Genomic DNA, 21,337 nt, shown 5'->3' with positions numbered 1-21,337 from the left:
TTCTATTCCATTCCATTCCATTCCATTCCTCTTCTTCATTCTATTCTATTCTTTCCTTATTCTATTCTATTCTATTCTATTCTATTCTATTCTATTCTATTCTATTCTATTCTATTCTATTCTATTCTATTCCATTCCATTCTATCCTAATGTTCTATTCTATTTTATTCTCTTCTCTTCTATATTCCAATTCTATTCTATTCCATTCCATTCCATTCCTCTTCTTCTATTCTATTCTATTCTGTTCTATTCTATTCTATTCTATTCTATTCTATTCTATTCTATTCTATTCTATTCTATTCTATTCTATTCTATTCTATTCTATTCTTTATTCTGGTTCTTCAGTTTCTTCTTAAAAACCTCCAGTGATGGAGCACTTATAACTTCTGGTGGCAGGCAGTTCCACTGGTTAATTGTTCTGACTGTCAGGAAGTGTCTCCTTAATTCTAAGTTGCTTCTCCCCTTGATGAGTTTCCACCCGTTGCTGCTTCTCCTGCCTCCTTCAGGGGCTTTGGGGAATAGATTGCCCCACCTCCCTCTGGTGTCCACCCTTCAGATCCTGGAAGGCCGCTGTCCTGTCCCCCCCCTCGTCCTTCTTTCCCCCTGACTAGATCCCCCCAATTCGATTCAGTTCAGATTAACAGTTCAGCTGTTCCCCACTGGTTAATCCGGAGAGACGGGTTTCAACTCTTGATCAGGTCGGTTTTATTGATCCTCCGCAGCCCCCTTGCACACTCCCCGGAATGTGAGGGAGGGAGCCCTGGCCCTCCCTTCCCCCCAAGGCACAACGGTCATCTCGGAAGGCTTCGCGGCTACCTCAGCTGGGCAGCCACTCCGGATGGTGTGTCTGCAGGCCCCATGGATGGCCAGGTCCCCTGAGCCCGTGAGACCCCCCTAGCCGGGTCCGTGAATGGGGCAGAGGGCGCCCCTGGGGAACCCCGGGCACAAAGGCACATCCGCACCAGGGGGCCACGTTAGAAGGCAGGCCTGGTTGAGCCTCTTGGCTGGATGGCCCCAAATCGCCGGAGGGCGCTGGTGCCCAGAGCTGCCCGGGTCTTGCTTGCAGGAGGCGTCCATCTGTAGATCCTGGAAGGTCCTGGAATTCGAGGTCAGGCAGGGCTGGTGATCTTCTCAGGCGCCCACCTGTGCACCGAGCCTCCCCCTTCCGTCCGTGGAGGAGGGACAAGGATGGGGCTGCTGGGGCGCTTATGAACCCCGAAGGTGGGATGAGGCCCAGAGGGCGACACCCCCACCCCCCTCGGCCCACCCAGTACCCCGGCTCCTCTACGGCTGGCCTTCCTGGACCCGCTACAGCTGGGAATATTCCCGGGTGAACTTTGCGTGGAACTGGCTCAGCTTCTGGAGGAGAACGTCCAGCTTCTCCTCGGGAGGCAAGATGGTCATTCTGGGATGGAGAGAGCGAAGAAGAGAGTGTGAGAAAGAAAGGAAGGAAGAAAGAAAGAAAGAAAGAAAGAAAGAAAGAAAGAAAGAAAGAAAGAAAGAAAGAAAGAAAGAAAGAAAGAAAGAAAGAAAGAAAGAAAGAAAGAAAGAAAGAAAGAAAGAAAGAAAGAAAGAAAGAAAGAAAAAAAAAAGGAAGGAAGAAAGAAAAAGGAAGGAAGGAAGGAAGGAAGGAAGGAAGGAAGGAAGGAAGGAAGAAAGAAAGAAAGAAATGAAGAAACAAAGAAAGAAAGAAATGAAGAAAGAAAGAAAGAAAGAAAGGAAGGAAGGAAGGAAGGAAGGAAGGAAGGAAGAAAGAAATGAAAAAACAAGAAAGAAATGAAGAAAGGAAGGAAGGAAGGAAGAAAGAAAGAAAGAAAGAAATGAAGAAAGAAAGAAAGAAAGAAAGAAAGAAAGAAAGAAAGAAAGAAAGAAAGAAAGAAAGAAATGAAGAAACAAAGAAAGAAAGAAATGAAGAAAGAAAGAAAGAAAGAAAGAAAGGAAGGAAGGAAGGAAGGAAGGAAGGAAGGAAGAAAGAAAGAAAGGAAGAAAGAAAGAAATGAAGAAAGAAAGGAAGGAAGGAAGGAAGAAATGAAGAAAGAAAGAAATGAAGAAACAAGAAAGAAATGAAGAAGGAAGGAAGGAAGGAAGAAAGAAAGAAAGAAAGAAAGAAAGAAAGAAAGAAAGAAAGAAAGAAAGAAAGAAAGAAAGAAAGAAAGAAAGAAATGAAGAAACAAAGAAAGAAAGAAATGAAGGAAGGAAGGAAGGAAGGAAGGAAGGAAGGAAGGAAGGAAGGAAGAAAGAAAGAAAGAAAGGAAGAAAGAAAGAAATGAAGAAAGAAAGGAAGGAAGGAAGGAAGAAATGAAGAAAGAAAGAAATGAAGAAACAAGAAAGAAATGAAGAAAGGAAGGAAGGAAGGAAGGAAGGAAGGAAGAAAGAAAGAAATGAAGAAAGAAAGAAAGAAAGAAATGAAGAAACAAAGAAAGAAAGGAAGGAAGGAAGGAAGGAAGGAAGGAAGGAAGGAAGGAAGAAAGAAATGAAGAAAGAAAGAAAGAAAGAAAGAAAGGAAGGAAGGAAGGAAGGAAGGAAGGAAGAAAGGAAGGAAGGAAGGAAGGAAGGAAGAAATGAAGAAACAAAGAAATGAAGAAAGAAAGAAATGAAGAAACAAGAAAGAAATGAAGAAAGGAAGGAAGGAAGGAAGAAAGAAAGAAAGAAATGAACAAAGAAAGAAAGAAAGAAAGAAAGAAATGAAGAAATGAAGAAAGAAAGGAAGAAAGGAAGAAAGGAAGGAAGGAAGGAAGGAAGGAAGGAAGGAAGGAAGAAATGAAGAAAGAAAGAAATGAAGAAACAAGAAAGAAATGAAGAAAGGAAGGAAGGAAGGAAGGAAGGAAGGAAGGAAGGGAGAAGAAAGGAAAGAAAAGGACAGAAAGAAAAAGGAAGGAAAGAAAAGGAAGGAAAGAAAAGAGAGGGAGGGAGGGAGGGAGGAAAGAAAGGAAGGAAGGAAGGGAGGTAGGGAGGTTACAAGTAGTCCTTGACTTATAACCACTCACTCAGTGACCCTTTGAAGTGAGCCACGCCCTGGCGACTCAAGGCAGGGCAGGCGATCGCTACCGGAAGTGGAAGGTGCCTTCTCGCTGGCCAAAGCCGCTGCCGGGCACCACACAGATGCCCGTCTCCTCCAGCAGTCGGAGGCAGAAGAACATGTCCGGCGCCTGGCCCTGGGCCTGCAGGAGATCCGGGGGAGGGGGAGGAAGTGGGGGTCAGCCTGGCTTTCACTGGGCTCCTGAACTCAGGGAAACTCGGGTTGCTGGGGGCTCAGCACGGAGGACCCTTGGGGACCCAAAACCTCTGCAGGGGAATCCAAACCGCTCTAGCGAAAAGCTGGACAGTTTCCCTTTTTGCCCTTATAGGGCCAGCATTATTTGCATATTTGCCCCCAACCATCAGGGTCCCCATTTTGCCCACCTCGGAAGGACAGAAGGCTGAATCAACCTGGAGCCGGTCAGGATTGAACTCCTGGCAGTCAGCAGAATCTGCCTGCAATACTGCATTGTGACCACTGCACCATTATGGCCCTTCCTTCCTTCTCCTTCCTTCCATCCATCCATCCTCCCTCCTTCCCTGCCTGCATCCTCCTCTCTTCTCCTTTCTTTCCTCTATCCTTCCTTCCTTCTCCTTCCTTCCATCATCCCTCCTTCTCATTTCCATTCCTTCCATCCTCCCTCCCTCCTTCCCTGCCTGCATCCTCCTCTCCTCTCCTTTCTTTTCTTCATCTCTCTTCTTCCTTCCTTCCTTCCTTCCTTCCTTCCTTCCTTCCTTCCTTCCTTCCTTCCTTCCTTCCTTCCTTCCTTCCAACTTAGCAACAGCACTTAGACTTATATACCGCTCACAGTGCTTTTACAGCCCCCAACAATCTGGGTCCTCATTTTACCGGCCTCAGAAGGACGGAAGGCTGAGTCAACCTTGAGCTAGTCAGGATCAAACTGCTGGCGAGGGGCAGAGCTGGCCTGCAAGGCTGCACTCTAATCACTAGGCCACCAAGTCAAGAGGGTGGAAAAACCCCACACCCTTGATGGCCCCTCCCCTTGTAACACTTGGACTGGGCAGCAGCCATCTTGACTTTTTCGACCTTCCCCTGGTCATCCCTTGCCCCACTTCCTCGTCTCCCTGAACAGAAGATGGGGCCAGGTGTTGCCCACCTGTCCTTCCCTTCCTGCCTTATTCTCCGGTGTCCTTTCCCATCTATGCAAGCTGTCAACTAAAAAGATACTCCTCTGGCCTTTTTAGCTGCCAGCAGAAAGGAATGGGGGAAACAGTGCATTCCTCAAATGTTTCAGATAATTGGTAGGCAGCCGAAGCTGTTGGCACACAAGATTATTACTGGAGAGCAGCATGCTTGATGACTCTTGGCTATGGATGGGTCCCATTGGAGAATATACATCCAGGGGGTGCGGGGAAGACCAGGGTCAAGGGGGAAATGAGTGATGTGTCTTAGTGTCGGCTGCACCCAGGTAACGCCGACATGGCCACTTCTAACAAATCCTTTTTTTTTTACTCTTCGAGATGTGGCTAGAGACTTAGGATTTGAATGGGGGTGGATTTGTCGGAGCCCTGACACAAGCAAGCTCGTCCTCCCTGGGGTGCCCCACAGCCCCCCAGCCCCTGCAGGTGCAAACCTGCCTGCTGCCCCCCCAACCTCTGGAAACGCCAGACCCGCAGAGTGCCCGCCTTACCTGAGCCTCTTGGACGGCTCGAGCAGGCAGCTCAATTCGGGGAAAGGCATACATGGCCCCTTGCACCGGGTTGCAGTGGATCCCGGGTGCCCGGTTGAAGATCTCCTCGGTCAGCCGGGCCTTCCTGGCCAGAGCACCCAGGACGGCGGCCTTTTCCTGCAGGCAGGTGAGCAGACAGATGAGGGCGCCCAGTCGCTCTTAGCCCAACCACCCCACGGGTGTTTAATGCCCGTGCCCAGCACACAAATTGGATCCAGCTGATCAGCTCAATCGGGGTGTCCAATCTTGCAACTTTAGCACTTGTGGACTTCAGCTCCTAGAATTTCCCAGCCAGCACTGATGAGGTTCCCTAGCTGGGTCATGAAACGTCTGCAAGAAAACCCCCAAGCTCGGAGAGCACCCAGGACCCCACAGTCTCTCCTCCTCCTCCTCCTCCTCCTCCTCCTCCTCCTCCTCCTCCTCCTCCTCCTCCTCCTCCTCCTCCTCCTCCCTGCAAACTGCACATCCCTCACACACTGATGAGGTTCCCTAGTTGGGTCATGAAACGTCTCCAAGAAAATCACCAGGCTGAGAGAGCCGGAGAGCACGAGGGATCCCCTTAGGGTGCCAAAACAGGTCAGGGGGCTCCAAGCAGGCCTGGAGACTATGAAGGGTCCCCCCTCCCTTCCTGCAAGGCCTCCCATAGTCTCTCCCATCGTGTCTCATAGATGCATGTCACGTATTTCTAGGGCTGCCCATCCCCCGATCAGGGCCGGGCAGCTCGCAAGGCCTTAAAAATAAAATAAATTAAATCAACACAATGAAGTGCCAGGGAGGACGTGCCAAGAAGCCACTCCGGGTGAAAGAACACCCCCCCCCCCATTCCAGGCGAGCCCCCCGTCTCCTGCTGGCTCCGTTTCTGGACAAGAAGTTCTGATTTCTCCCTTTTGCATCGAACGACACAATGGCAGGGATCCAATACTTGTTGGGGGGGGGGGTTAGACATGGGGGGGGTTGTCTTTCTCCAGGCACCGCAATGCAGGAGGAATGGCCAACAAAGCAGAAAAGGGGTCAAGCTTCAATGGACGGTCCCAGCGGCCATCTTGGGTTTTTTTTGCCCATCCCTGTGCGTGTGGATGTGTGTGTGTGGGGAGGGTCAAAGCCAACATGGAAGCTCTGCAGGGTTGTTTTTTTCATGAGGGCTTCCCCGCCGCCCCCGAATAAAAACACGCAAACTTCAAAGAAAAATTCAAACCTGGTGCTGTGCATTATTACAGGGAGTTCCTGGACTCAGACACTTCGTTTAGTGATTGTTCGAAATCGCAACATCACTCAGAAAAGGGACTTAGGGCCATTTTCCACACTTAACAACCGTCACGTCTGCTCCCTGGTCACGTGATCAAAATCCAGAGGCTTGGCAACTGGCATGGACTCCTGTGATGACCCAGGGCGTGACACAAAAATAACCAATCTCCAACCTGGCCCCAATGTCCGATGATCCTCAGCAGGATATCAAACTCTTCAAGAAAACAGTTTACGGAAGGAGTAAATGCCGTCCGCACCCAAAGTAAAGCTAATTCGAAATAAAAAACCCAACACAAACCACACTGAAGGAATTACTATGGCAGGCCAGGATGATGAATTGCAGACTTCTTCCAGGTAACGCAGCCACCACAGTTGGGAGGAAGCCAAAACTCAGATAAGCTCCATCAAGAATAATGCAAGCTTTGCTTCCAGCAACTTTGCCATGCGCAGTTTGCCCTTTTAAACAGTCCTCACAGCTACAGCCGATGAAGGGGATCAGGGCCCTTTCCTCCACTTGGCCTGTGCCCTCCCCCAGTTTCCTCCGCAACCATCGGAGCCACACTCCCACTCCCTCAGCTGTTCCTCCTCTCCCTCGGAGTCAGATTCCAACAGAGGCATGACAACTCAGGTCAGTTGCGGTGTCCTGGGGTCAAGAGATCCCCTTTTGTATCCAGCAAAGTCCAACGGGGGAAGCCAGATTCACTTAATGATCATGTGACTAGTTTAACAAGTGCAGTGATTCACTTAGCAATGGTGGTAAGAAAGGTCGTAAAATGGGGCAAAATTCAGTTAACGACCGTCTTGCTTAGCGACAGAAGTGTTGGGCTCCATTGCGGTCGTAAGTCAAGGACTCCCTGGGCCTGCCACTATCCCTACTCTCATGTCCTCTGGGTCTGCAGGATGACAACGACCACAATCCTCAGACGGGGTTAGACGGGCATGATGGGCACGGTAGTCCAGAGGTCTGAAAAGGTCTAGGGCTCAGGAAGTCCAACATCCAAGACAAAATACAGGCAGTCCTCGAGTTACGACCCCAATTGGGATCAGAATTTCCATGGCTAAGTGAGGCGGTCGTTAAGTGAGTCGCACCCAATTTTACAATTTTTTTGTTGTCGTTGAGCGAATCACGAACGGCTTTTCTTGTCCAATGTTTGCCGGTTTGTCAATTCTGGTCACGTGATTGTGCGGATGCTACGACGGTCTTAAGTGCAAGGACTTGAGTCACGTTGCTTTTTTTTCCAGAGCTGTTGAACGGCTGTTAAATGAATCGTCGTAAGTTGAGGACCACCTTTGTGGCATCCAGCAGATGATCTGGATTTTTTAGCATCCTCATGAAACCGATTCCCTGGGCTCAGTAAGGAGTGAGGCACCCCCCCTCTTTCCCCCCCACCCCATTTGCCCCCCTCCCTCTTCTGAACTCACCTGGCTGAACTGCGGGTAGGAGGGGTCCCCTGGCCGGGGCCGGTTGACCACAGCGTCCAGGAGAATCTGACCAGTCACTGGTGGGCATAAACGGACGGAGACCAGCTTGGTCAGCTGCTGCTGGACTAAGGGGTCCATATTAATCACTTCCATGTAGCCTCCACGGAAACCACACCTGGCCAGGTACAGATACGGATTAATAGAGGTGCAAGGGACCTTGCAGGTCATCTAGTCCAACCCCACAACTTCTATCTCTCTATTATGTCTCTCTCTCTTTCTCTATAGAGGAAATAGGTACGAATAAATGGGGACAATAGGACAGGGACGGTAGGCACGATGGTGCCCTTATGCACGCCCCTTACAGGCCTCTTAGGAATGGGGTGAGGTCAATAGTGGTTAGTTTGAGATTAAAGGAGTCGGGGTTAGAGGATGTAACAACAGAGTCTGGTAGTGCATTCCAGGCATTGACCGCTCTGTGGCTGAAGTCGTACTTTCTGCAACCGAGTTTGAAGCGGTTTACACTGAGTTTGTATCTGTTGTGTGCTCTTGTATTGTTGTGGTTGAAGCTGAAGTAGTCATTGACGGGTAGGACATTGTAGCAGGTAATTTTGTGAGCTACGCTTAAGTCCACAACCGTAGGCGGCATAGTTCAAGGTTGTCCAAGCCTGGTGGTGTAGGGTATTCTGTTGCGAGCAGAAGAGTGTAGTATTCTTCTCATGAAATACTTCTGGACTCGCTCAACTGTATTAATGTCTGATATGCAGTGCGGATTCCAGACTGATGAGCTGTATTCGAGTACTGGTCTGGCAAAAGTTTTGTATGCCCTAGTTAGCAATTCTATATTTCCAGAGGGAAAGCTTCGTAAGATTAGATTTACAACTCTGAATGCCATTTTTGGCAATGCTGTTACAGTGAGCTCTGGCACTTAGGTCATTTGATATGAGAACTCCAAGGTCCTTGACGGAGTGAGGATCATCAACCAGGTCATATTCACATGGTCAATGCCTGGATTGCACTACCTGACATCCTCTAACCCCCACTCCTTGAACCTCAAACTAACCACTATTGACTTCACCCCATTCCTAAGAGGTCTGTAAGGGGCGTGCATAAGTCCACCATTGTGCCTCCTGTCCCTGTCCTATTGTCCCCATTTAGTTGTACCTATTTCCTGTAATTCTTACTCATGTTTATACTTATATCTATTATCTTGTAAGCGATTGACAAATCAAATCAAATAAATAAATAAATAAATAAAAATAAAAAATCTATCTACCTATCAATCATCTATCTATATCTCTATCTATCTATCTATCTATCTATCTCTATCTATCTATCTATCTATCTATCTATCTATCTATCTATCTATCTATCTATCTATATCTATCTATCTCTATCTATCTATCTATCTATCTATCTATCTATCTATCTATCTATCTATCTATCTATCATCTATCTATCTATCTATCTATCTATCTATCTATCTATCTATCTATCTATCTATCATCTATCTATCTATCTATCTATCTCTATCTATCTATCTATCTATCTATCTATCTATCTATCTATCTATCTATCTATCTATCTATCTATCTATCTATCTATCTATCTATCTATCTATCTATCTATCTATCTATCTCATTATCTATCTATCTATCTATCTATCTATCTATCTATCTATCTATCTATCTATCTATCTATCTATCTCCATCTAACAGATTAACAGAGTTGGAAGGGACCTTGTAGGTCATCTAGCCCAACCCCTCCACCCAAGCAGGAGACCCTTCCCCATTTCTGACAGGTGGCAAGTCCAATCTCTTCTTGAAAGCTTCCAGTGATGAAGCTTCCACAACTTCCGAAGGCAACTTCTCTTCCATGGGTTGATTGCTCTCACTATCAGGAAATTCCTCCTTACAACTATTGTTCCTTGTCTGGCTTTCGGGGGCTTTGGAAAATAATAGCTTGACCCCCTCCTCCTCCTCTCTGGGGCAGCCCCTCAAATACTGGAAGGCTGCTCTCCTGTCTCCCCTGGTCCTTCTCTTCCCTACACCAGCCAGGCCCAGTTCCTGCAATCGTCCATCGTACGATTTAGCCTCCAGTCCCTCTAATCATCTTTGTTGATCTTCTTTGCACTCTTTCTAGAGCCTCAACATCTTTTTCCTAATACGGTGACCAAAAAAGATAAGTCCAGAGGAGATGATGGCCTCCGCCAGCAGGAACCAAAGACTTGGCGGCATGTCCTGCACTTCCCTGTCCGGCCAGCAGGGGACAACAAAGTCAAGAAGGAAACCCAAAGGTTCCTGCCCCCAAAGCTTCCTTCCTGTTTGTTTTTTCTTTGAAAAGGTTTTGCTTCTCCTCCAAGAAGCTTCTTCAGTTCTGACATCCAAGAAGTCTAAAATGGTCAAGGCAGGGTCTCCTGCTTGAGCAGAAGGTTGGACTAGAAGACCTCCAAGGTCCCTTCTAGCTCTATTCTTAATTTCTTCAATTAGAACTGAAGAAGCTTCTTGGATGAGAAGCAAAATGTTTGCTTTAAAAAAAAAAAACCCACAAGAATGTCCGGTTGCTTTTTGTCCAGTTGTGCAGTTGTCCCCGTGATTGCCATTCTAACTGAAGAAGCTTCTTAGATGTTAGAACTGGACCGCCATCTGTCAGAAGTGGTGTAGGGTCTCCTGCTTTTGGGGGGGGGGGTTGGACTAGATGACCTACAAGGTCCCTTCCAACTTTGTTAAAGCTGACATCTGAACTGAAGAAGCTTCCTGGATGAGAAGGAAGTATTCAAAGGGGAAAAAACCTGAAGGAAGTCCAGTTGCCTTTTGGAGAAAGCCCCTTTGGTTCACTGGTGACCTGGATGCTGGAGAGTTTCCGCAGACCTCGAGGAGGGAGGAAAGAAAAGGAAGGAATGAAAGAAAAGGAAAGAAAAGGAAGGAAAGAAAAGGAAGCAGAAGGACAGGAGGGAAGGAGGGAGGAAGGAAAAGGAAAGAAGGAAAGGGAAGGAAGGAAAGAAAGAAAAGGAAGGAAAGAAAAGGAAGGAAACTAAAGGAAGGAGAAGGGAGGGAGGGAGGGAGGAAGGAAAAGGAAGGAAGGAGAAGGAAAGAAGGAAAGAAAAGGAAGGAAAGAAAGGGAAGAGAAGGAAGGAAGGGAGGGAGAAAAAGGAAGGAAAGAAAAGGAAAGAGAAGGAAGGGAGGGAGGAGGGAGGAAGAGGAAGGAAGGAAAAGAAGGAAGGAAGGAAAGAAAAGGAAGGAAGGAGAAGGAAGGAAAAGGAAGGAAAGAAAAGGAAGAAGGGAGGGAGGAGGGAGGAAGAGGAAGGAAGGAAAAGAAGGAAAGAAAAGGAAGGAGAAGGGAGGGAGGAAAAGGAAGGAAGAAGGAAGGAATGAAAGAAAAGGAAGGAAGGAGAAGGAAGGAAGGAAAAGGAAGGAAAGAAAAGGAAGAAGGGGGAGGAGGGAGGAAGAGGAAGGAAGGAAAAGGAGGAAAGAAAAGGAAGGAGAAGGGAGGGAGGAAAAGGAAGGAAGAAGGAAGGAAAGAAAGAAAAGGAAGGAAGGAGAAGGAAGGAAGGAAGGAAAAGGAAGGAAAGAAAATGAAGAAGGGATGGAGGAACTCCTACAACTTCCGAAGGCAACTTCTGTTCTATGGGTTGATTCCTCTCATTGTCAGAATTTTTTCCCCTATTTCCAGGTTGAATCTCTCCTTGTTGAGTTTCCATCCATTCCTCCTTGTCTGCCCTTCGCTCTGGATGCTGGAGAATCTCCCCAGACCCCTTGCTACTCACTCGCCCATGAAGCCCTTTGAAATGGAGTGGAAGGAGGCCAGCTCCACCGTTTCCGAGTACTTGGGACCCATCTCAAAAAGGACCTTCTTGAAGGAGTGGAACTTGGAGCCCTCTGCATAGACGTTGTCCTGATAGACCTGGGGGTGGGGTGGGGAAATAATCCAGATGTGGTTGGTAGGCAACTGGGCAACCGAAGTGGTGAAGCCACTTAAGTCCCAGAGTTTTTCCAGGTGTTTTCTATTACAGTTCTCCTCATCGCCAATGGTAAAATACTACCAGTTCGGTCTGGTTCGGGTGAACCAGTAGTAAAAAAAAAAAAAAGCCTCCCATGATCAGCTGAGGAAAAAAAACCCCACAATCAGCTGAGGAAAAAAAGCCTCCCATGATCAGCTGAGGAAAAAATCCCCACTATTAACTGAGAGGAAGAAAAAAAAAAAACACGATCAGCTGAGGAAAAAAAAGCCTCCCATGATCAGCTGAGGAAAAAAAACCCCACAATCAGCTGAGGAAAAAAAAGCCTCCCATGATCAGCTGAGGAAAAAAAAAACCATGATCAGCTGAGGAAAAAAAGCCTCCCATGATCAGCTGAGGAAAAAAAACCCACAATCAGCTGAGGAAAAAAAGCCTCCCATGATCAGCTGAGGAAAAAAAAACCCACAATCAGCTGAGGAAAAAAGCCTCCCATGATCAGCTGAGGAAAAAAAACCCACAATCAGCTGAGGAAAAAAGCCTCCCATGATCAGCTGAGGAAAAAAAAAAAAAACAACCACGATCAGCTGAGGAAAAAAAAAGCACTCGCCCACAATTAACTGAGGAAAAAAACCCACTATTATGCTGAGAGGAAGAAAAAAAACCACGATCAGCTGAGGAAAAAAGCCCCCACAATCAGCTGAGGAGAAAAAGCCTCCCATGATCAGCTGAGGAAAAAATACCCCCATGATCAGCTGAGAGGAGGGGAAAAGCCTCCAACCATCAGCTGAGAGGATAAAAGACCGAAAAATGCATGAGGGGGGGGAGGTTCGCTCCTCTCAGCTGATTGGTGCATTAGGGGCACACGCACACATGTGCTCACCCACCGAACCTGTAGCGAATTAAGGTAGGATCCCAGTACTGCTCATCTCTGACCATGCTGATTGGATCTGGGGAGCCCTGTGGCCCCCAACATCTACAGGGTACCCCACTCAAGGAGGCTGAGGCAGAATAGAGGGCCAGAAGCATCAGTGAAACCCTGGACATGCTCCTCCTCCTGGCCCAGGTGCCCCACCTGGCAAAGGGAAGAGTTGGGGGTGGGAAGGATTCTGTTTTGGGGGGCAGGAGAGACTTCCCAGGTTTTACCTCATCGGCCATGAGGAAGAGACGCTCTTCCCAAGCAAAGTGAATGACCTCTTCGATGCATTTGCGGCTTTGGACTTGACCTGCGGAGAGAAGGAGAGGGAGGAAGACTCTCTGAAGCAGGGCCTCCCCAAGGACGACTCCAGGCCAGCTGGGACAGAGAAGAGAAGCAACTCCCTAAAGAACCAGTCTCAGCCAAGGGGTCAACTTAAGGGTCAATCAGCCGAGGACTAAGTCTTCTGAAGCAGCGGTCGCCAACCGGTGGGCCGTGAGAAAATTTTGGTGGGCCGCAGAGAAATCTCACCCCCAGAGCACTCACCCCAAAGCAATTAATCCAGGCTGCGCAGAAGCACAAGGCTGCGCCGCCCACATGGCCCGCGGCAACCCTCCCTACCCACTCACTCCTTACCCGGCAAACTTGTCTGCTAACTTGCTATTTTTCCTTTTTCCGACCATCATCTGTTCTGCTGTGCCGGGAGATTTAGATTAGCTAGGAATCAAGAAATGGTTGGATTTCTTGCTTTCTAGCTAGTCTTTAGATCTTCGGCTCTGCTTCCCTTAGGACTGAAGGTTTGCTTGCAAGCAAATTCAGTGCAGACTCACAGCAAGCAAATTTGAGAGACTGAGCTAGCCGATGGCAGATAGATAGATCACTGAATGATTCTGTGAGCAACTCAATCTGCCTGCTTTGCCTGATTTTGGGTAAAAATTGCAAACATTGCTCTTTTTTATAAAAAAAAAAATCAATATTTTCATATATGGCATGTTGTGAGTTAATTTTGTGAGTTTGCTTACTAGTAAATTTTAGGAGTTTGCTTGCAAACAATTTTTTTGTGACAGACTGAGCTAGCCAATGGCAGATAGATAGATCTCTGAATGAATCTGTGATTCTGTGAGCAACTCAATCTGCCTGCCTGCTTTGCCTGATTTCGGGGTAAGAGTTCCTTTTTTTAATTAAAAATATATATCAAAATTTACATATATGGCGTGTTGTGAGTTAATTTTGTGAATTTGCTTGCTAGCAAATTTTATGTGGCAGACTCAGGTAGCAGATGGCAGATAGATAGATCTCTCAGTGAATCTGTGATTCTGCGAGCAACTCAATCTGCCTGCCTGCTTTGCTTGATTTTGGATAAAAGTTGCTCTTTTTTAATAAAAAAAAATTCAATATTTACATCAACATTTACAATATTTGCATACAAGCCATGCTCACCCAGTCACATGACCAAGCCACACCCACAAATTAGGCCGCACCTACAGAACCAGTTGTTAAGAAATTCGAATTCCACCCCTGACCTCCAGGAGAGAAATCCACATGCTCCTGTGCCCGAAAGGGGGATGTTATGAATGACTTAACCTCATTTATGGTGTCTTAAGACAGGGGGTCTGCAACCTTGGCCACGTTAAGCCTGGCGGACTTCAACTCCCAGAATTCCCCAGGCAGCAAAGCTGGGAGTTGAAGTCTGCCAGGCTTAACGTGGCCAAGGTTGGACACCTCTGTCTTAAGAGGCACCTTCTTGAGCTGCCTGGCAGTGAGACCATACCTGTGGGATTGCCTGGGTTGATGACGCACAGCACCCGTGGTTGGCATCGCTTCCGAGCTTGGCCCAGCGCCCTCCGCAGCTCCTCAATGTTCAGAGCCCAGCAATTGTCCTCATCCAGGTAGTAGTTGATCTGCTGCGCGTTGAGTTCTGCCAGCGTGGCTGAGTAGAGCGGGTATTGGGGGATGGGAATCATCACGCCGGTCCGGAAAGACCCCTCCCCTGAGACCAGCAGCTTCAGGATGGTCTACGGAAGAAACCCAGACGGGGCTTAGCAACGCCAGGATGGGTGCAGGATTTGGGTTTATGTAGTCGAACGAAGAAACGGACTAGGCGGGGGGGGGCGTGATAGCAGTGTTCCAGTATTTGAGGGGCTGCCCCAAAGAAGAGGAGGAGGGCTCAACCTATTCTCCAAAGCAGGGGTCTCCAACCTCAGCAGAGCTGGCTGAGAGGTTCTGGGAGTTGAACTCCACAAGCCTTAAAGGGACCAAGGTTGGAGACCCCTGCCCCAAAGCCCCTGAAGGCAGGACAAGGAGCAACGGATGGAAACTCATCAAGGAGAGAAGCAACCCAGAACTAAGGAGAAATTTCCTGACAAAGCGAGAACAATTAACCAGTGGGATGGCTTCTCTCCAGTGCAAGGGTCTTCCAACTTGGCAAGTTTCAGACTTGTGGACTTCAACTCCCAGAATTCCTGAGCTAGCATGACTGGAATAGAATAGAAAATAGAATAGAATAGAATGGAATGGAATGGAATGGAATGGAATAGAAGAGAAGAGAAGAGAAGAGAAGAGAAGAGAAGAGAAGAGAAGAGAGAATAGAATAGAGAATAGAATAGAATAAAGAATAGAATAGAATAAAGAATAGAATAGAATAGAATAAAGAATAGAATAGAATAGAATAAGAATAGAATAGAATAGAATAGAATAGAATAGAATAGAATAGAATAGAATAGAATAGAATAGAAAAGAGAATAGAGAATAGAGAATAGAGAATAGAGAATAGAGAATAGAATAGAATAAAGAATAGAATAGAATAGCATAGAAATACAGGAATAGAATAGCATAGAAATACAGGAATAGAATAGAATAAAGAATAGAATAGCATAGCATAGAAATACAGGAATAGAATAGAATAAAGAATAGAATAGAATAGAATAGAATAGAATAGAATAGAATAGAATAGAATAGAATAGAGTAGAATAGAATAGAATAGAATAGAATAGAATAGAATAGAATAGAATAGAATAGAATAGAATAGAACAGCAGAGTTGGAAGGGACCTTGGAGGTCTTCTAGCCCAACCCCCTGCCTAGGCAGGAAACCCAACACCGTTTCATTATCCAACATCTTCCTAAAAACTTCCATTGTTGGAGCATTCACAACTTCCGGAGGCAGATTGTTCCACTGATTCCTTGTTGTCACCGTCCGGAAAGTTCTTCTTAGTTCCAGGTTGCTTCTCTCCCGGATTAGTTTCCACCCATTGAAGAAGCTTCTGGGATGAGAAGCAAAACGTCTTCAAATAAAAACCCAGAAAATCCAGTTGTCTCTGGAGGAAACAGCCCCTTTGGGACAACCAGGACCTGGAGGACGGGGAGCCCCCGGAGGCTTACCCACGGATTCAAATTGCCAGAACGGGGCCACTGCTACCGTCATAAAGTGGGAAACGGAGGGGAGGCATTCTGGGGCCAGTCCAGGCAGGCAGGCAGGCGCGGCAACTTCTCCGCATGGGAGCCTCCTCCAGCTCTCAGTCCCCCCCACCTGCTTGGGGGTCCCGGGCAAGGCCCCCTCCCTCCTTTGGCTGCCCCACTTCTGCCAGGAGACGGGACAAAAGGGGCTTTGTGTAGTTGTTGCCATGCCCGGCGTGGGGGTTCTGCCAGGGGAGGGCATCGGAGGGGGGGCTAGTGGGAGGCCCCACCAGTGGCTCCCCATGACTCAGCTCTTTTGGGTAAGCGGCCGAGCAATCGGACAGTGGCACCCTTGCCAGGAGGAGGAGGAGAGGAGGAGGAGGAGGAGGAAGAAGAGATGGAGGAAGAGTGGAGGAGGAGGGGGTGGTTTGCAACTCTGGGTTGCAATTCTATTACGCCTGCTAACTTTAGTCCTGTTTTTGCATTTCTGACTCCATTTTCTGGCTTTTTTTTTTTTTTTTTTTACTTTAGACAGTAACTCACAGATCACCAAAGACCCTCACAGCCCTCCTCCTTCTTCTCCCCTCCCCCCCTCATTCTCCTTCTCTCCGCAAACCCAACTTCCTTCTAGCACTGATGGTGTTGCCCAGTTGGTTCGCGAAAGGTCTGCACCAAAATCACTAGCACTGGTGATGTTCCCTAGCTGGGTCATGAAACGTCTGCAAGAAAACCAGCAAGCTCAGAGAGCACCCAGGACCCCACAGTCTTCCTCCTCCTCCTTGCCCCCTCCCCCGTTCTTCTTCTCTGCAAACCCAACTTCCTTCTAGCACTGATGATGTTACCCAGTTGGTTCATGAAAGGTCTGCACGAAAACCACCAAACTCAGTGATCACCTAGGATGCCCCCGCTCCCAAGAAACCTTTCTTTCCTTCCATCCTTTGGTGCCACCCGAATTCAGCTGCCCCCCCATTTCCACAGTGGCTCCCTAGGGCTGGGCTCCTTACCACAACAGCGTTGCTGGCCCCCGTAGACAGGTAGATGTTCTCCGGGTTGGAGGATTCCCTCATCTCGGTGTTGGATGAAGGCAGCCACATCGTGACGGATGAGCTCGATCCCAGGACTGGCACTGTAAGCCCCTGAAAGGGGGGGAGGGGAGAGAAGGCAGGAATAGAAAAGGAGGAGGAGGAGGACTTGGCTCTGGTCTTTGGGGGTGGGGGGGGGCAAAGGGGTTTAATGAGAGGAAGAGGAAGTTTGCACCGGGGTGAATGAGGAAGCCCTGCGGAGCCCATATGGGATGCGCAACTTTTGTCTGCAGGGGCTACACAGGGAGGGGCAGGAATTTATTAGTTTATTTAAAATATATGAATGTATTTTAGTTTTTTCTTTTATGTACACTGAGAGCATTTGCACCATACACAAATTCTTGGTGTGTCCAATCACACTTGGCCAATAAAATTCAGTTCTATTCTGTTCCATTCCATCTATCCCATCCTATCCTATTCTATTCTGTCTGTTCTGTCCTGTGCTGTTTTGTTCTCTTGTGTTGTGTTATGTTCTACTCTACTCTACTTTACTCCACTCCACTCCATTCCATATTTTCTGTTCCGTTCTGTTCTCTCCTCTCCTCTCTTCTCTTCTCTTCTTTCCATTCCATTTCTATTTCTATTTCATTCTATTACTTCATTCTATTCTATTCTATTCTATTCTATTCTATTCTATTCTATTCTATTCTGTTCTGTTCTGTTCTGTTCTGTTCTGTTCTGTTCTGTTCTGTTCTGTTTCGTTCCGTTCTGTTTCATTCCGTTCTGTTTTGTTCTATTCTATTCTATCCTGTTCTATTCTATTTCTATTCCATTCTATTACTTCATTCTATTCTATTCTATTCTATTCTGTTCTGTTCTGTTCTGTTCTATTCTTTCCATTCCATTTCTATTTCTATTTCATTCTATTACTTCATTCTATTCTATCCTATTCTATTCCATTCTGTTCTGTTCCGTTCTGTTTTGTTCTATTCTATCCTATTCTATTCTATTTCCATTCCATTTCTATTTCTATTTCTATTTCTATTCCATTCTATTACTTCTTTCTATTCTATTCTATTCTATTTATAAAATTTACAGGCCACCCACCTTACCTCAAGGGAACTCTGCGTGGCCTATAAATCTTATAAATAAGGCAAGCCTGGGAAACATCCCATCTTCAAGGGGTACCCACAAATGAGGCCATGGTGTCATCTTGGAGTAATTGGTGGGATCCCACACGATGCATATGGGGGTCCCTCACCCCGTCCTCACCCCTCTTCAGACGCCTGGCAAAGAGGATAACCCAAGGCTTGGGGTTCAATCCAACCATCTGAACCCCAAGACTGCAGAAGATGCTTTGCCTGTGGCTCCCCAAGAGCCAGTTGCTTTGACTGCCCCACTGCAGGACTGGCCCTCCGTATAGGGGGTCCAGGAGCCAGGGGAAACCCCCCTCCCCATCTGAATAAAGGCAGGGGTCTCCAACTTTGCAACTGCAAGGCTTGTGGGCTTCCACTCCCAGAATCGTTGATGATCCAAGCTCTGTCAAGGATCTTGGAGTACTCATCTCTAATGATCTAAGTGCTAGAGCCCACTGTAACTACATAGCCAAAAAGGCATTAAGAGCCGTTAACCTAATCATATGTAGCTTCTTCTCTGGTAATATCACACTACTAACTAGAGCATACAAAACATTTGCTAGACCAATACTTGAATACAGCTCATCAGTCTGGAACCTGCATTACGTATCTGATATTAGCACAATTGAGAAAGTCCAGAAATATTTCACAAGAAGAGTTCTCCACTCCTCTACTCGTTGTAGAATACCTTACGCCACCAGACTTGAAATTCTAGAACTAGAAAACCTAGAACTACGCCGCCTTCGATCCAATGTAAGTATAGTATATAAAATCATGCATTGCAATGTCCTACCTGTCAATGAATACTTCAGCTTCAACCATAACAACACAAGAGCAAACAATAGATACAAACTCAAGGTAAACCGCACCAAACTGGATTGCAGGAAATACGACTTCCGCAACAGAGGGGTCGATGTCTGGAATCCTCTACCTGACTCTGGGGTTTCTTCCCCAAACCCCAAAAACTTTAACCTTAGACTGTCTACTATTGACCTCACCCCTTTCCTGAGAGGTCTGTAAGGGGCGTGCATAAGCGCACCAACGTGCCTACTGTCCCTGTCCTATTGTTTCTTTTCTTTTTCTTATATGTATCCATTTCATGTATTCATAACTATGTTTATTCTTATACCTGTTATTTGCTTGACTAACTAACTAACTAACTAACTAACTAAATAATAAATAAATAAATAAATAAATAAATAAATAAATAAATAAAAATTAATTAATTAAAATAATTAATTAATTAATAAAAAAATTCCTCTTCCAGTCATGTTAGCTCAGGAGTCGTGGGAGCTGGAAGTCCACAAGTCTTAAACTGGCCAAGTTGGAAAACTCCTTGGTCTAAAGCTGTGCTGGCTGGGGAATTCTGGGAGTTGAAGTCCACCAGCCTTAAAGTGCCCAAGGTTGGGGAGACCCCTACTCCAAATGACCAGGTCTGGCCTGCAGAAGTCATCTGATCCACCTTGACCAGCAGCTCCTGTAGAAACCTGGACCAAGTCCCTCCAACACGGAGACGAAGATCCATTTAGTCGGAGGGACCCAGTTTTTCCGGGGGTCTCTCTGAGGCTCAGGTGAGGCTCCTGCCCAGGCAGGTCTTCCAAGGACCCTCCCCCCTTTAATGGAAGAGGGAAGCAGGGACCCTCAAGGGATGCCCAGACACTCACCAATGCTCTGCCCTCCGCACGCGGCCAGGAGCCGCTGAGCTTTCTGCTTTGCATCTTGGGGGAAATCGGGGGAATTCAGGAGGTCAGGATACATGCAGAGGGCACTGACCTGTTTGGGGGGGAGGAATTAGGGTAATGTGCAGCCTCCCCACCCCTCCTCACTTCCCACCCACCCCCAGGTCTCACACCAGAGCTGTTTGCGGGCTTTCTGCACATGCTCAGAGACCCTCTGTTCCTCGTTCCGTCCTCCCAGGGACCAAGTCTGTCTGGGTATATGTGGGGCTTGGGCATACCTGGCGCAAGAAAGTGATGGGTTTCTGCCCCATAGCTTGAGCGTCCCCAATGTTGGCTCCAATCACTTCGGTGAAGGGTTTCTTGACCCCCTGCAAGGAAGAGATTGAGATTGAGATTGGGATTGGAATTGGGATTGGGATTCACATTCAATTAGACAAGACAAGGATTAGGATAAGATTGGGATTGGGATTGGGATTGGGATTGGGATTGGGATTCAGATTCAGATTCAGATTCAGATTCAGATTCAGATTAGACACGACAAGGATTAGGATAAGATTGAGATTGGGATTGGGATTGGGATTGGGATTCAGATTCAGATTCAGATTCAGATTCAGATTAGACACGACAAGGATTAGGATAAGATTGAGATTGGGATTGGGATTGGGATTGGGATTGGGATTGGACATTCAATTAGACAAGACAAGGATTAGGATAAGATTGAGATTGGGATTGGGATTCAGATTCAGATTCAGATTCAGATTCAGATTCAGATTAGACACAACAAGGATTAGGATAAGATTGGGATTGGGATTGGGATTCAGATTCAGATTCAGATTCAGATTAGACACAACAAGGATTAGGATAAGATTGGGATTGGGATTGGGATTGGGATTCAGATTGGATTCAGATTCAGATTAGACACGACAAGGATTAGGATAAGATTGAGATTGGGGTTGGGATTGGGATTGGGATTGGGATTCACATTCAATTAGACAAGACAAGGATTAGGATAAGATTGAGATTGGGATTGGGATTGGGATTCAGATTCAGATTCAGATTCAGATTCAGATTCAGATTCAGATTCAGATTAGACATGACAAGGATTAGGATAAGATTGGGATTGGGATTGGGATTGGGATTCAGATTCAGATTCAGATTCAGATTCAGATTAGACACAACAAGGATTAGAATAAGATTGGGATTGGGATTGGGATTGGGATTCAGATTCAGATTCAGATTCAGATTCAAATTCAGATTCAGATTAGACACGACAAGGATTAGGATAAGATTGAGATTGGGGTTGGGATTGGGATTGGGATTGGGATTCACATTCAATTAGACAAGACAAGGATTAGGATAAGATTGAGATTGGGATTGGGATTGGGATTGGGATTCAGATTCAGATTCAGATTCAGATTCAGATTCAGATTCAGATTCAGATTCAGATTAGACACAACAAGGATTAGGATAAGATTGAGATTGGGATTGGGATTGGGATTGGGATTGGGATTGGGATTCAGATTCAGATTCAGATTCAGATTTAGATTAGACATGACAAGGATTAGGATAAGATTGAGATTGGGGTTGGGATTGGGATTGGGATTCACATTCAATTAGACAAGACAAGGATTAGGATAAGATTGAGATTGGGATTGGGATTGGGATTGGGATTGGGATTGGGATTCAGATTCAGATTCAGATTCAGATTCAGATTCAGATTCAGATTAGACACGACAAGGATTAGGATAAGATTGAGATTGGGATTGGGATTGGGATTCAGATTCAGATTCAGATTCAGATTCAGATTAGACACAACAAGGATTAGGATAAGATTGGGATTGGGATTGGGATTGGGATTGGGA

General features: G+C 46.5%; 1 protein-coding gene across 1 annotated transcript in view; it reads right to left on the bottom strand.

Moving 5' to 3' along the window:
- Nucleotides 1-681: 681 nt before the first annotated feature.
- The window catches only part of GPT (glutamic--pyruvic transaminase), a 29,037-nt gene continuing 8,381 nt past the window's right edge, over nucleotides 682-21,337 (bottom strand). The window contains 11 exon segments of the mRNA XM_087958924.1: nucleotides 682-1,405; nucleotides 3,049-3,161; nucleotides 4,671-4,826; nucleotides 7,377-7,551; nucleotides 11,140-11,276; nucleotides 12,475-12,554; nucleotides 14,016-14,259; nucleotides 16,643-16,694; nucleotides 16,696-16,774; nucleotides 19,461-19,569; nucleotides 19,754-19,843. Of these exon segments, the coding sequence (XP_087815050.1) occupies nucleotides 1,309-1,405; nucleotides 3,049-3,161; nucleotides 4,671-4,826; nucleotides 7,377-7,551; nucleotides 11,140-11,276; nucleotides 12,475-12,554; nucleotides 14,016-14,259; nucleotides 16,643-16,694; nucleotides 16,696-16,774; nucleotides 19,461-19,569; nucleotides 19,754-19,843 (1,332 nt within the window). The 3' untranslated portion in view covers nucleotides 682-1,308.

Source organism: Notechis scutatus, chromosome 3 (assembly GCF_049901735.1).
Source record: "Notechis scutatus isolate UNSWTSFEM ecotype Mainland chromosome 3, rNotScu1.2, whole genome shotgun sequence".
NCBI lineage: Eukaryota > Metazoa > Chordata > Lepidosauria > Squamata > Elapidae > Notechis > Notechis scutatus.
This window is presented reverse-complemented; position numbering and strand designations above follow the sequence as displayed.